General features: G+C 31.2%; 2 protein-coding genes and 1 pseudogene across 2 annotated transcripts; all 3 read left to right on the top strand.

The window, feature by feature from the left end:
* The first annotated feature begins 1,134 nt into the window (after positions 1 to 1,134).
* Positions 1,135 to 2,545, top strand: LOC129297011 (probable F-box protein At4g22030). Its single transcript, XM_054935404.1, has one exon. It carries the CDS (start codon positions 1,179 to 1,181, stop codon positions 2,430 to 2,432), a length of 1,254 nt encoding a protein of 417 aa, XP_054791379.1. The 5' UTR covers positions 1,135 to 1,178; the 3' UTR covers positions 2,433 to 2,545.
* Positions 2,546 to 9,671: 7,126 nt separating this feature from the next.
* LOC129297013 (probable F-box protein At4g22030) lies at positions 9,672 to 11,142 on the top strand. The gene has a single exon (XM_054935405.1). The coding sequence runs from the start codon at positions 9,713 to 9,715 to the stop codon at positions 10,991 to 10,993; it is 1,281 nt and encodes a 426-aa protein (XP_054791380.1). The 5' UTR covers positions 9,672 to 9,712; the 3' UTR covers positions 10,994 to 11,142.
* A 3,746-nt stretch (positions 11,143 to 14,888) lies between these two features.
* On the top strand, positions 14,889 to 16,387 carry LOC129297012 (probable F-box protein At4g22030; annotated as a pseudogene).
* Positions 16,388 to 16,670: the final 283 nt, after the last annotated feature.

Genomic DNA, 16,670 nt, shown 5'->3' on the forward strand with positions numbered 1-16,670 from the left:
AAATTAATTACATTATTCAAAATGACTGCAAATGTTTTTAATAAAAAACAATAGTTATATAGTTTCTTACAGAACCTTCTAAGCATTTAATTAAAATTAACTAGAAACTGCAAGTACCTAGATGGGTAAATAAATATTACTAAATCCGTCTCCTGTTAAATACAAATCAGCCTGTCACGTTTGGCCCAAAACCAAAAAAGAAAAAGGGGAAAACGATTGCTAACGCTATGCAGATATGTCAGGCTTGGTCATGGCCATGGCCAACAGGTCTACCAATTTTCTATTTTTGCTCAACGCTGTGCAGATAGTACTTTTTTAATTTTATACTTGTTGTACTTTTATTCACTTTAACATCTGATAACATTAAATAATGTTAAAACCATATATTTTCATCATCGACACATTTATTTTATATACTAACTTCTAAATTTTTAATTTTAAATCTTATAGTATATTCTTTTACATAATAAAATAAGATTCAATAGATTACCTCATTTAAAAAAAAACGTATTGTCTATTAATTTAAATTAAATCAAAAAATTAAAACATAAAATGAAAAAAAAAAAAACTCAAATGTTGCTGTTGCTGACTACATAGCAAGCATAATGTTGATGTGATAACCTCAGCCTACATATATCAAACAAGATTACATTTCACTTTCATACACGTCATCACTAACATTTTGTTCAGGTCTTTTTAGGGAATTAATAAATTAATTATTAATTAGATTGTGGGTCCAAACTTCATTTTACGCTGATTTCATATTGACATATTTGATATATAGAATTGCACAGTACGTATACCCACACGTAGTTAGTTAAATTTAAATAGAACGAGTCTATCTTCAAAATTTTGAACGAAGCATGCTTAAAAATTATGACCTCTGGCATGGCTTGATTTTATATTGAAACGGACAAATTACAAAGCTGACATTTTGGAGCTTGAAATTGCAAGGTATTGATATATAAAGTATAGAAAATGTCAGCGGCAAGAGAAGGCCAGGTCCACTTTTTAATGCGTCAAGAGTCAAGATTCTCTTCTCTGACTTTGATCCTTCGTTCCTTCTTCCTTCTTCCTCTCAATATATATCACCCCTCGTCCTTCTCATTTTTCATCCAAAAATCTCAACCTCGATCTGCTCTAACACACCAAACAGAAAACTTTTCCAAATCATTCTCATGTCTTCTTTACAAACCCCTATTCTATCTTCTTCTTCTTCTTCTTCTATAAAGAGGGTTCATGCTGCTATCAGTGTCCCAAAACTCCCGCGAGTTCCTATCTCACTTCCAAAACTGCCTCCATCATCTACGAAACTGGTTCAGGAATTCAAAGCTTCCATACATACAATAATTCCAGCAGACAAAGATGCAATGTCCACCACACAAACGTTTCAGGATTCCTGTTATCCAAACAAGTCCAAGGCCACCATTCAACTGTATGCAATCTTAGAGGTTGTGGCTGACAGAGTTGAGATGCACAAAAATATTGGGGACCAACGAAACAATTGGAACTCTCTTCTTCTGAACTCTGTCAATATGATGACCCTCACTGCCACAACCATGGTTGGTCTCAACACTGCCATTGACAACACTGCTCTCAAATTATCCTCCACTCTCTTGTTCACTGCGGCCACGGGCATGCTTCTCATCATGAACAAGATTCAGCCCTCACAGCTTACCGAGGAACAGAGAAACGCAACTAGATTGTTCAAGCAGCTTCAGACTGAAATCCAAACCATATTAGCTCTTGGAAATCCTACTGAGGAAGATGTCAAGAGTGCCATGGAGAAGGTTTTGGCTCTTGACAAGGCTTACCCTCTTCCCCTCTTGGGAGCCATGCTTGAAAAATTCCCTTCAAAGTTTGAACCAGCTGTTTGGTGGCCTGAAACTAAAACTAATGAAGTCGTGAAATCCCAGGCCAAAATGAATAATGGATGGAGTGCAGAACTAGAAATGGAGATGAGGCAGATTGTTGAAGTGGCGAAGAGAAAAGACGTGGAGGACTACGAGAGGCTGGGAAACTTGGCTCTGAAGGTCAACAAAACCTTGGCCATATCAGGTCCTTTGCTCACTGGGATTGCAGCTTTAGGTTCTGCATTAGCGAGCCATGGCTCGTCTTGGCCAGGCATTGTGGCGGCCATGGCTGGGTCATTGGCGGCTTCCACGAATGCTTTGGAGCATGGAGGTCAAGTGGGGATGGTGTTTGAGATGTACAGAAACTGTGGTGGATTCTTCAGGTTGCTCCAAGACACCATTGAAACCACACTTGAAGAGAATGACTGCGAGAAAAGGGAAAACGGCGAGCTTTTTGAAATGAAAGTGGCAATGAAATTGGGAAGAAGCGTTTCTCAGCTCAGACAACTTGCCACTAAATTTGCTGCCTATGACTCCGAAGGAATTGCCGTGGATGAGTTTGCTTGCAAGCTCTTCTGAGAGAATTAAGACTAATTATTTTTTTCATAATTCGTTGATTCAATTTAATTCTGTAAATTTTTGTATATATGAGGGGATTCTTTTATTCTTTATGCATGTAGTCTCTTGACTATTGACAAATAGTAAATATTCTTATATTTACATGTTATACAGAATTTGTATTTATATGGAAGTTTTTATTATATATAAAACATTGAATTTTAATTTAAAATGAAATTTGAGATCTAAAGACTTCCTTTTTTGTCTTCTTTATTGCTTTCTTAAGGGACTTGAATTTTAGCATTTGCTCCGATTATTTTATATAAGTGTCAAAGTTTAAGTACTTGGGATATGGGTGATACAAAAATGAAGATAAAATTGATGAAAATCATGCATAAGATACAAATTGGATAGTTAAAATAGAGAAAGGCATCAAGAACCATTTGTGACGGTAAAGTACTTACCAATCTGATCTTAAAGGGAATGTTCACAGGATGCTATATAATAGTGAGTATTGTATATCAAAATGTTGAGATAGATATGTGGTAAAAAAAAAAAAGACAAGACATGATTTGGTACTTATTCCTAATCCTGATTTATTTAATATTATAATGCATTTTTAACCCAATTATACTTCCTAATGGATTAATTAATTATCTTTAAAATTATACACTCTTTTCATGTATAATTATTCTTATTTAATAGAGTGCTTTAATTGAAAACCTTATTAATTACACTCTTTAATTAATGGTATTTAAAAAACATCATTAATTGTATCTTGAAAGACTTAAAATATCTTATATTTTGTTAATTTTTAACTTAAAAATGCCTAAAATATTTTTTGAACGAATGGAGTATATTTAATGTTAGATCATATCTTAAAATTGATTTTTTTCTAATATAAAGATAGTTGTGTGTAATAAAAGAAAGGACAAGACAAGATTTATACCATATTTAGTTTCACATTAAAAACCTCCAACATGCATGAAACCGAACACATCTTTCAAATGGTTGTGCAAAGTAGACCAGTAAAGGTGCCCAAGAAAAGTTGATCAGACCAAGAAAGTATTAAAGGAGGTTATGAAAATGGGATCTCACGCCGAATGATATATTTGAATAGAGCCAACTATTAATCTAATAACATTAATTCACAATAATAATAATAATAATAATAATAATAATAATAATAATAATAATAATTTAAGTTAAAAATAAAAATATGAAATCAAAATCAATTAGGTTAAATGTGAATACTTTAAATCTTATTTAGAAAAAAAAATTAAAAATAGAATATCTTAGATGGCCGCCAAATCTGAATCGATAGATTAAGAATCAATACCCATTGTATCTTTCCAAATAGAAATCGTGCCATAATGCAAGAATCATCACATATTAGGGAACCAAGTCAATTAAGATTTGAAGGTAAAAATTGGATAAGACATAACATATTTCAATTGTCAATTTGAGGGAGATGTACGTGAATGCATAAAATATATACAAGATGATTAAAATGAAAACATGCATTAGGAGTTATCTGTGTCTACAAATTACTTACCCATCAAAAGAAAGTTTTACTGCATTCCTATGATAGTGTTGGGTAATGGAAAAACAATAAGAACAAGAAATTATGATAGTAGATTTGAGAATATTAAGATATAAATATAAAATGAGATTTTATGATAAATGATATGTATCTGAACATTTTTCTTTGAATAGAGCCCAATTAATTAGTATCCTGCAAGAAAACGCTAAACTGTTAATATAATTAACAACTATTAATTTACAGAAAAAATAACTTTGAAGTTAAAAAATGAAAATAAAAAATGAAACTTAAATAATCTAATAAGTTAAATGTGAAAACTTTAAATCTCATTTTAAAATTAAATAGAATATATATCCTTTATCCTAAGATGGCCACCAAATCTAAATCCATAAATTAGAGAGCAATACGTACATTGTACCTTTACAAACAAAAATCGTGCCCCTTGCAATGAAAGGCTCGAAGAATCATCACAAAACAGGAAACCAAGTCAATTAAGATATAAGATTATCAAAAAGCAACATCAATATCAAAACTTGTTAATAAATTTAATAAAAAAATTCCGCGATAAAAAGGCCCGAGTGTACCTATATATATGGAGGATCATTTGGGTTTGCAACACTCAAGTCACTCGCCCACCACCAGTTTCACCATCAAACTTGAAGCTATATATAAATCATGAAGCTTGGACCTCTTATCTCTCTATTAATTTTAGCTATCCTTTCTCTCTTTGGCATCCATGCTCAAGCGCAAGGTACGATGTAAATATAAACTTTTCTCTCTACTAGGCTTTGATATAAACATACTCTTGAGTCTTATCTTTATTATAAGATATCTTTTAGAAGAGATTGATAGCCCTTAATATAAAATACTTAATGGTGTATTAATTATATTTTTTTAATATTATCCTACTCATTAACTATATAAGGGAAAATGTAATGAAAATTTGAATTTTTTTTCACTTAAATATGAGTAAAATTGAAAGTTTGTTCTTTTTTCAAATAAAGTTAATTACTCAACCATCTCTCTTTGATTTTAATGAAATGGTAAGTATCTTATAATAGAGACTAGAGGAAGTATATATTATAATGCACCCCTAGCCACCTCATCATTAGAATCGGCGAAAGATGGTTAGGTCATTAATTTCATTTGAAAAGAAAATTAATTTTTAATTTTATTCATATTTAAATAAAAAAATTAAATTTGCATTACATTCCATTTCATAGTTAACGAATTTGAATAAAAATAATATTAAAGACCAATAATTTTTCCTCGAAGGTGACTTATAATAAAAATCAAAGAAAGAGAGTGTGTGTGTGTGATGAGTGAGTTTAATCTCTGGTGGAGAGCACTGTAACCCCATTTTTTCAAAAAAAAAATTTATAAAAAGAAGATTTTATGAAAATATATTTTAAAATAAAATTAGAATATGTCTTATTATAACTTAAAAAAATATTTTTAATAATATATTTTTGTAAACGGCATATTAATGAGGTTTTATCACTATATATTTTGGTTTAATGGTTCATTGGTTCACTGTTGTTCTACAATATATTTGGGATGTTAACAATTTTTTTTGTATAAAAAATGTTAATTATTTTATACTCTACCCACTAAAATCATCCTCAGTGCACCAATGAAAAAAATATAGTCACATATTTTTTTATGTTTTAGCAATAAATTTATAATTATTTAGACAATTATGTTTTATGCCTTCTAAACACTATTTTTTGTACTATAATTATCAACTTTAATATTTATTCAATATTCATCTTTTAATAATTTTTAATATTCCTGTCTTAATTTTCCAATGCATTGCACATGTATAAAATCTACTTCTTAAGTACTGATTGATTAATAGTAGCTTTGATTTGAATAATGAAAATGTGTTTAGGAGGTGGCAAGTTGTGTCCAAAGGAGATGACGTTGGATGGGTCATGTGGAGGCACCAGTGGAGGCTTCAACTGTGCAATTGAATTCCTGGGAAAGTATGGAGCAAGTGCCATGCCACAGCACTGCACTTGCACTGACCTTAATCAACAACGTCTCTGCAAATGTGACATTGTTTGTCAATGATCAACAATCCTATGTTATAATCATCATATATATGTGTGTATTCCAATAAAATACATCAAACATTGGCCTATGTTTAATTATAAGGAACCATATATGTTGGTTATTATTAATATGATAGAATAAAAGAGTTGGTTCTTTCTAACATGAGAAATTAATTTTTGAATTCACCCTAGAAGAAGCATTGTCTATGTTTATGGAATTTTTACCACATGAGAAGTATTTTTTTTTAAAAAAAGAGAGAAATGTATCTCGAAAAAAATGTGATAGATAAACTTCCCATTTCTTTTTTTGAAAATTTTTTTCTATCATTACAAAAAAAATGACTTTTGGTGACGACTTTTAGCAGTAACAATTAGAAGTCGACAATAAAAGTAGACCTTTGGCTAAAAGTCATCACCAAAAGTTAATTTTTAGCAGTGACATTTAATTGTTTTCACCAAAGGCCCTTTTTTAGCAGCAATATTTAATTGTTGTCACTAAAAATCACTTTTAACACCAACAAATCTTCACTATCAAAAGTATTTTCATAAAAAAGTTTAAAAATAAAAAATTATGTGATTACTTTTTAGTGGTGACAAATTGTCGCCATCAAAAGTGTTTTCATAAAAAGTAATTAAAAAATAAAAAAATATTTTTTGTAATGGCTTGTTGTCAAAAGTATTTTCATAAAAAAATAAAAAATAATTTATCTAATTACTTTTAGCAGCCATAAACCCTAGCCGCCAAAAGCATTTTTATAAAAAAATAATTAAAAAATTAAAAATAATTTATGTAATTTGTCACAATTAAAAGCATTTTCATAAAAAAATAATTAAAAAATTAAAAATAATTCATGTGATTGCTTTTAGTGGCTACAAACAGTCACCACCAAAAGTATTTTTATAAAAAAATAATTAAAAAATTAAAAATAATTTATATAATTACTTTTCACAGTTACAGTTTGTCACCACCAAAAGTATTTTCATAAAAAATAATTTAAAAACTAAAAAATATTTTATAAATACTTTTTGTGGCAAAATTTGTTGCCACTAAAGCTATTTATATATAGAATGAGAAATAAATAATATTAAAATGTTAAAGTTATATATAAACATTAAAATGTTAAAGCTATATAGTTGTTGTAAGATGTATATGGCATTGCAAATTACTTAACACATTATGCATTTGATACTTGATTTGATATACAAATGGTGCCTATTTCATTTGTTAAGCTTTATTTTTCACTACCACAGAATTATTTAAATAGGATGCCCCATATTTAATGGTTATTTAAAATAAGCAATAAATAAAATAGGTTGAGAATACTTGATGGTATTTTAAATTATGGATAAAATTAAGTATAAACTTATTAAAGTTTGTTTATATTAAATTGTAAAGTTATTAGAAAGTATTCCCTATTAACTTTAGGTTGACTCTGTTAAAGATATTTTAATGAAAGTTTAACCTAATTTAGATCAAGTCAAGATAAGATTCCTTCTAGTTTAATTATAAAATATTCACTTAGATTTTTAACTAGGAGTTTTTTATGTTTAGCATCTACTTTGAGTTATCACATGTCAACCCATTTCCTATTTCAAAGATAATAAAGAATAATTGTCCAAAATGACTATTAACAAAATTTATATGATTAAAATAAATTTTTCATTAAAATATTTTTAAGATAATTGAAAAATTATAGATAAAATTTATTTTTAATAAAAGAAGGGGAAGTATTTAACTTGGGAGAAGATAAACGTTTGATAAATTATTTATTAATTTTTGAGAAAAAATATGAAAAAAAAGCGAAATATATTTAACATAAACTAATATAATACATACTTATAGATAAATTATATTCTTAATTATTTTCATTTAAAATTTAAAAATTGGTAAAAATGTTTATAAGAAAATTATTTAATATTTAAAAATTATTTCATTTTAAGTTCATTTTCCTAAAAATATAATATATATACACATTCATAGAAATTATTTTAACATTTTAATAAATGAAAATAAAATAAAATATATATGTATATTTTTTTAATAATATATTATTTGATATATGTGTATGTAATTAAATAATATATATTTAATTTCACATATAATAATTACAGGTGCATTTTAACTCAACTAACAACAAAAAAAGACTTAAGGCTTGGGAGGTGAAAATCAAGGGTTTAAATTCTAGCTTAAGCATATTTCACAATAAATATGTGACGTGGCGCACACATGGTAAGGGGAGGCACACACGTGGCAAGTGATGTGACATAAGGTGTTAGATGATGTAGTACAAGAAAGCGTTAGTGTGGCATGTGATGGCCTTATTTTTTTTTTTAAAAAAGTTGTCTTTTGGTGGTGACAAAAAGTCATTGCTAAAGTTTTTTAGCGGTAACTTTTCACTGCCAAAAGTATATCTTTGGCAGCGACAACGACAACTTTTGAATTTTTGACGGTGATAAAAGTCATATTTTTTATAATGTATCTACTAAATGATTACTTCTAACAAAACCCATTCACATTAAATACATGAACATTGGTTTATATTAAAGTGTGAATTAAGACAATGTTTTGAAATATGCATGAATAAAAGTTATTCAGAAAGAAAATGGGATGGTATACATTTTTCATTACTTTTCTAGTATTGTTCCATCTATCAAACATTCTATGTATTTAGAGAATCTGGCTGTTAAGTAGTTAAGTTTTTCATGGCAAGTGGAATGAAGATCTAAGAATGAAATATATATTAAGGCATCTATATGAGTGACTTTTAATTGACTCCTAGAAATCTTGATTCTTAAATAATTGTTCGATGTACCTATTCATCGTGCACCCCGAATAATTATAATTATTCATCTAATAAAAACCTCATATTGAAACTCGAATGTTAGATTTTAACCGTATTCGATTCAAGCCACCAATTAATCAGCTCACTTGTATAATGGCTATGCATTTGATGGGTTGACCCAGCTCACCAAAAAAAAAGGGGGGGGGGGATTTGAGCAGTTATAATAAGTTTATAGCCTACCATCCACCTTAAGCCCCTTTGAATTTATTTTGGAACAATGTAGATGGCTGACCTAATTTCTAGGTCAGCTCTTGGACCATCTTCTTTGAATTATTTTTAATAATAAATAAATATTCTCATAATTAGATGTATGTTTAAAGTCCCAAGCGTGGAATGCTAGAGTGTAGAAAAATATCCACTCACTACACATCTATTAAAAAAAATTCGATAAAAGAGTCATGTAAATCAGACCTGCCTTTTATAAATATTATTTTATTTGAATATTACTTAAATGAAATTTGTTCTTCTTCAAATCCAAAAAATAAATTTTAAATTTAAATAAGAGATTTTGGAAAAAATAATGCACGAAATCATGAGATAAAATTTATAGTCCATATTAATGCAAAAGCAATCAAATACATCAGCTATAAAATTAAGCCTCCGTATAGCCTCGGGTTTGAAGTTTGAACTATAGGGACTTTTTCAAAATGAAAGGTATGAGTCAAATGTAAGGCCTGGTCCATTATTCAATGCGTCGATGGTCAACAACATCCTGATATGACTCATTCGCCTTCCATTTTTGGTTCCTTGTTCTGTCTCCTATAAATATCACAACCCAGCCTCTCAGCCCCATCCTCATTCTCAACCTTCCAAACTCAAGCAAAACCAACTAGAAAATCCATTTCAGTTATATCAATCTCAATGTCTTCTTTACGAATCTTATCAGCCTCATTTTGTTCTTCCCCCTTTTCATGTTCGTCTTTAAAGAGAGTCAACGCCGCCATCCACGTTCCCAAGCTCCCATCAGTTCCTTTCTCGCTTCCAAAAATACCCCCAACAACAGCCAAGCTGATTCAGGAACTCAATGGATCCATACACACAGTAATTCCATCAGACAACAAAGATGCTACAACCACTCAAACCTATGTTGATTTGTGCCAACCCAGCAAGTCCAAGGCTACAATTCAACTGCATGCAATCTTAGAGGCTGTGGCTGACAGAGTTGAAATGCATAGAAACATTGGCGAGCAACGCAACAACTGGAATTCCCTACTTCTGAATTCAATCAATGCGATGACCCTCGCCGCCACAACCATGATTGGTCTCACCACTACTATTGACGACACAACCGCACCAACGTTAGCACTCAAATTGTCGTCTACCCTTTTGTTCTCTGCGGCCACAGGGATGCTTCTCATCATGAGCAAGATTCAGCCCTCACAGCTTACCGAAGAACAACGAAATGCCACTAGGTTGTTCAAGCAGCTTCAGACTGAAATCCAAACCACCTTAGCTGTTGGAAATCCTACTGAGGAAGACGTCAAGATTGCAATGGATAAGGTTTTGGCTCTTGACAAGGCTTATCCTCTTCCACTCTTGGGAACCATGCTTGAAAAATTCCCTCTCAAATTCAAGCCTGCTGTCTGGTGGCCTGAATCTAAAACTAACGAAGTCGTCAAATCCCACACCAAAACGACTAATGGATGGAGTCCAGAACTGGAAACGGAAATGAGGCAGATTCTTGAGGTGATGAAGAGAAAAGACATGGAGGACTACGAGAGGCTAGGAAACTTGGCTCTCAAGGTCAACAAAACCTTGGCCGTATCAGGTCCTTTGCTCACTGGGATTGCAGCTTTAGGTTCTGCTTTAGCGAGCCATGGCTCGTCCTGGCCAGGCATTCTGGCGGCCATGGCTGGGTCCTTGGCGGCTTCTGTGAATGCTTTGGAGCACGGTGGCCAAGTGGGGATGGTGATTGAGATGTACAGAAACTGTGGTGGATTCTTCAAGTTGCTACGAGACACCATTGACACAACGCTTGAAGTGAAAGACTGCGCGAAAAGAGAGAATGGCGAGCTTTTTGAAATAAAGGTGGCGATGAAATTGGGAAGAAGCGTTTCGCAGCTCAGACAGCTTGCCTCCAAATCCGCTGCCTATGAGTCTGAAGGAATTGCTATGGATGAATTTGCTAGCAAGCTCTTCTAAGAAGACTTATTTTTTTTCATTATTTGATGTAGTCAACTTTATCCTATTGGATAAAAACATTATTTTATTCTTTATTGTATTATAGCTAGTCATCTAACTTAGGAATTTGACAAAGAAGAAAGAATTTGTATAAATCAATCTTCATGATATAGTCATTCAACCATTTTATTGTCCCACAATCCTGTTTTCATACAAAATGAATTACCAGTTCTTGCATGTAAAATGGTTCCAATTGTAGAAACAGCGTCGGAGACAATCTCATTTTTGTCATAGTTCGTTGTTGAGTTAGTTTTTTATTTTTTTGATGTAAAAGTCAATAAAAAATATTTACAATAAAATGAAAACTAAACTAAATATTAAAAGTCACAGCCTAGATTAATTGGATTCCGTTTATTTAGTTTAATTCTCTCAGTTTTTGTATACAAGGATTATTTTATTCTTTATGTATAGCCTCTTGACATATTGTAAAGTTCTTATATTTAGACATTATATGGAAATTTTTTTTATTTTGATTATAAAACCTGTCATATTTATTTAAATTGAATTTTGAAGTCTAAAAATATTACCAACATCGACTTCCCCCATTCCTAAATGTCAGAGTCAGTTAGAAAGGTTGTTTTGGTTACAGCAGTAAGATATTAATTTCTCTGTTTCTCTCATTTATTATTTTTTCCAAACTACGCCAATTAATTGCATACATTAATTAACTTAATGTGTGCAATAAGTATACTAGTTTTCAATTTAAAAGATTAAAATGAGGATATTTTAGAAAAATCAACATGCATGTTTAAATGAATAATAAATAAATAATTTACCTAATTTTTTAATTTATATGAATTTGTTCGCAATCTCCTATGGTTATTATCCGGACGGAATAATAAATAATATTATATTGCATCTGTAAGATAACATAATAATATATTCCATCCAGCTCCTATTATAATTACTTTTTTAAAATGATAGATGATCCTTATATTATGAATTATTTGACGGGATATTAATTAAGTTTTTTTAATACTACCCTTATTTAAAGTCATTAATTATGAAAAATAATATAATGCAAATATGTATATGTAAAAATTTTCCATTTAGATATGATAAAATAAGACATTTATTCTATTTTCAAAGAAAATTAATGATACAATCACATTACTGGTGATCAGGTGGTTAGATGTGCCTTAAAATTTTTAATGCATCTAGCACTTAATAAGTTGGTTCATGAATGAATGGCTAAGATAACATAAGATGTTTGACGAAAAGTCAAAAGAAGGTTGTTTGAATCTTAAAGGGTACTTCCTCTATTTTTATTTATAGAAAAAATTATCAATTTTAATTTACTTTTTATATAAACAAAATCACATTTTTAATAGGTATTTATTACAAATTCTTTAAATTATTCCTCATAATTTTATCATTTATAGTCATAAAAAATAATTAATGAAAGCTTGATTAACACATTTAATAAAGAGTATTGTAGTTAAATTTTTTTATTTTCAAACACAATTAATATAGTTAATATATTTTCTTAAATTATGTGATACATATTTTTTCTCTTATAAATAAAAACGAAAGGAGTAGTAATAAATGCCAACAAAAATATATTAACATTTAATCATCTTCCAATGCAGCGTACCTGCATGTGTGTGTATAAATATACACAACCATCAAACTTGAGATCAGCAAGTTTATATTTAGAAGAACATAAATCAATACAATCATGAAGCTTGGAACTATTTTCTCTCTATTTTTAATTCTGCCTCTCTTTATCCTCCACGCTCAAGCTCAAGGTACGACACATGCACATACACACGTACAAAGTGATTTTTTTAAATTTCTGACTAATTATTTGATTAATTAATGCAATTAGGTGGTGGCAAGTTGTGTCCCGAGGAGATGACTTTGGATGGAACGTGTGGGGCGAGAAGAGGGCACGACTGTGCAATTGAGTTCATGGCCAAGTACGGAGCAAGAGCCATGCCACAGCACTGCGCTTGCACTTATCTTACTATGTGTTTAATTTTCAGTTTATCAAAATTAATTTAATAAAAATTTATTTGATAAAAATTAATTTGATAAAAATCAGTTGTTGTAATGAAATTTGTATTTGAATAAATTTTTTTAAAAATTAATTTGACAAACTGAAAATTATTTGAATTAATAAAAATTTATACTTTTGAAATATACTTTTGAACATATAATGACCAAAAAAGATATTGATTTATGATAATTTATAATTGGACACATTTTATTGAAATTAAATATTTTTAATTTGAAAACTTAATTTCTTAACACATTTTATTACTTGGATAATTTTTGTTCTCATTTTTAATACTTTAGTTTATTCAATTAGATTAATTTAGCTTTTTTTGTGTTTTTAAGAAATTGGAGGGCCAATTTTGTAATTGACTCATTTTATTTAAATCAAATTTTTGACTTTTCAAAAGAAATGAGTGACAGAACACCAGATGAGAGCAGAGCATGGAGAAGAGAGAATAAAAGGTGAGTTCTGAACAACGAAATGCAGACTAGTTCAGGCAGGAGGAAAAGACAAACATGAAGTCAGGGGTATCATGGTCATTTTAAATAATAGGTATCACATCTTTCTTCAATTGACTTTTTAAAAGCCACAGATATTAGCTTTCAAATTTTGCTATTCAGCCCGATCCGAAAAGCACATTTAAAAAGTTAATTTTACACCATAAATAATACCCAAACACCATTTAATTTTCTCAAAATAAAAAATAACTTTTTAAATGTGAAAAGCAGCTTTCCCAAACGCACCCTTAATCAACAACGTCTCTGCAAATGTGACATTGTTTGTCCTTCACCATAATAATTAAACACATGTAACTAACTTTGGCTTATGGTTGATGTAGTAATTAACTAACAAACTTAATTAATTACTACAACTGCTTAAGGTTATATATTTTGATTAAACTTAATCAAGTTATTGTTTGATCGCCTTCTTCTTCCTTGCATCCTATTCAAACGCCTTTTATTTTCATGGACTCAGCTGGCTATTTCAACGGTGCTCTCCGCCAGCAACCTCATAACAAGTACAAGAAGAAATCTGGCATTCGTGTTTTTATTCTATTTTTATTTGTTTGTGCTTTTAAGTAGGTTTATGAGATATTTTTCAGAACAAGTCTTGGGTAATAATAAATTAAAAATCAATTTGAATGATTTAAATTGAAAAAGATGAATATCTCTTGCTAAAAAAAAAATCTGTGTGATTATATATTATTATATATAAAGAAGTCAGATGAACACTTTGAAAAATGCCAAATAATTTTCAACATGGCAACTAATATTATAAAGGATGTGAAAGTCTGCTACAACTTTTCCTTCATCCCCTCGCAAATAACAGTTCGCAAAAATTTTATAAAATAAAGGAGAGAAACATAATAATTGCTGTAAGAGAATGCACTAACTTCTTCTTTTTTTTAGTAGAAGGTCATATATTATAAATATTAAAAGGATATCAAATCAAATATACAATAACAAGTAACATTTGAATTTTTATATATATATTTAAGGAAAAATTAATCTGCCTTCCTTATAATTTTCGTCAATTTTGAATATTCAATTTTGTCCTGCAAACATAATTAACTTGAATAAAAAGAACACTTATGCTCAAAAAAAAAAAAATTACGCCAAACGTATCATGAAAATTAGGGTATATAATATATAAGGAATTTTAAAACTGAAAGGCATAACCGTATAAGCAGTAAGGCAAGGAAATGGTCGCAAGAAAGGCCTGGTCCACTATTCAATGCGTCATATGGTCAATATTTTCCTGACACGACCCATTCTTCTTCCATTTTGGTTCCTTGTTAAGTCCGCTATAAATACCAGAACGGCAACCCAGTCTCTCACCCCCATCCAAATTCTCAACCTTCCAAACTCAAGCAAAGCCAACTAGAAAATCCATTTCAGTTATATCAATCTCAATGTCTTCTTTACGAATCTTATCAGCCTCCTTCTGTTCTACCTCCTCATCCTCTTGTTCGTCTTTAAAGAGAGTCAACGCCGCCATTCACGTCCCCAAGCTCCCATCAGTTCCTTTCTCGCTTCCAAAATACCCCCAACAACAGCCAAGCTGATTCAGGAACTCAATGGATCCATACACACAATACTTCCATCAGACAATAAAGATGCTACAACCACTCAAACCTATGTTGATTTGTGCCAATCCAGCAAGTCCAAGGCTACAATTCAACTGCATGCAATCTTAGAGGCTGTGGCTGACAGAGTTGAAATGCATAGAAACATTGGCGAGCAACGCAACAACTGGAATTCCCTTCTTCTGAATTCCATCAATATGATGACTCTCGCCGCCACAACGATAGTTGGCGTCACCGCCGCCATTGACGACACTGCACCGATTTTGGCTCTCAAATTATCGTCTACCCTTTTGTTCTCTGCGGCCACTGGGATGCTTCTCATTATGAACAAGATTCAGCCCTCACAGCTCACTGAGGAACAACGAAATGCGACTAGATTGTTCAAGCAGCTTCAGACTGAAATCCAAACCACATTAGCTGTTGGAAATCCTACTGAGGAAGATGTCAAGATTGCAATGGAGAAGGTTTTGGCACTTGACAAGGCTTACCCACTTCCTCTCTTGGGAGCTATGCTTGAAAAATTCCCTGCAAAGTTCGAGCCTGCTGTCTGGTGGCCTCAAACTAAGACTAATCAGTTCCAAAGGCAAGTCGTGAAATCCCAGACCAAAATGAATAATGGATGGAGTCCAGAACTAGAAATGGAGATGGGGCAGATTCTTGAGGTGGTGAAGGGAAAAGACATGGAGGACTACGAGAGGCTAGGAAACTTGGCTCTCAAGGTCAACAAAACCTTGGCAGTATCAGGTCCTCTGCTCACTGGGATTGCAGCTTTAGGTTCTGCTTTAGTGAGCCATGGCTCGTCCTGGCCAGGCATTGTGGCGGCCATGGCTGGGTCGTTGGCGGCTTCAATGAATGCATTGGAACATGGAGGTCAAGTGGGAATGGTGTTTGAGATGTACAGAAACTGTGGTGGATTCTTCAAGTTGCTACAAGACACCATTGAAACCACACTTGAGAAAGACTACGAGAAAAGAGAGAATGGCGAGATTTTTGAGATAAAAATGGCGATGAAATTGGGAAGAAGCGTTTCGCAGCTCAGACAACTTGCCTCCAAATCTGCTACCTACGACTCAGAAGGAATTGCCTTGGATGAATTTGCCAGCAAGCTCTTCTGAGATCACTAATAATTTTTTTTCATTCGTTCATTCAATTCAATTCCCTCGACTTTTGTACAGAGGATTTCTTTTATTCTTTATGTGAAGTTTCTTATTTGGACATACATGATTGAATTACATCCACATACACAGAAAATATTTTGTTTTGATTACATTTTTTTAATATTATTGCAAATTAATGCGAAAAACACCAAAATTAATTTAGTTAAAACTCTTCCTGATTTCTGTTGTTGTTAAGGGTAAACGAAACTTAAATATTTTTTTGACACTAATATTAAATTGTAAGATCATATATGAGTAATCAGCTGAATAAGGCGGAGCTCTTGATATTTCTTTTCTCTATATTAAAAGTAATCACTAAGGTATTATATATCTTGCAAGCTTTTGCAGATTCATAAAATCACCTTCTGGGAAACCTTTAACTTCTGAATATATATT

Source organism: Prosopis cineraria, unplaced genomic scaffold (assembly GCF_029017545.1).
Source record: "Prosopis cineraria cultivar Desert tree isolate PC_DT_omini unplaced genomic scaffold, ASM2901754v1 PC417, whole genome shotgun sequence".
NCBI classification, from domain to species: domain Eukaryota; kingdom Viridiplantae; phylum Streptophyta; class Magnoliopsida; order Fabales; family Fabaceae; genus Prosopis; species Prosopis cineraria.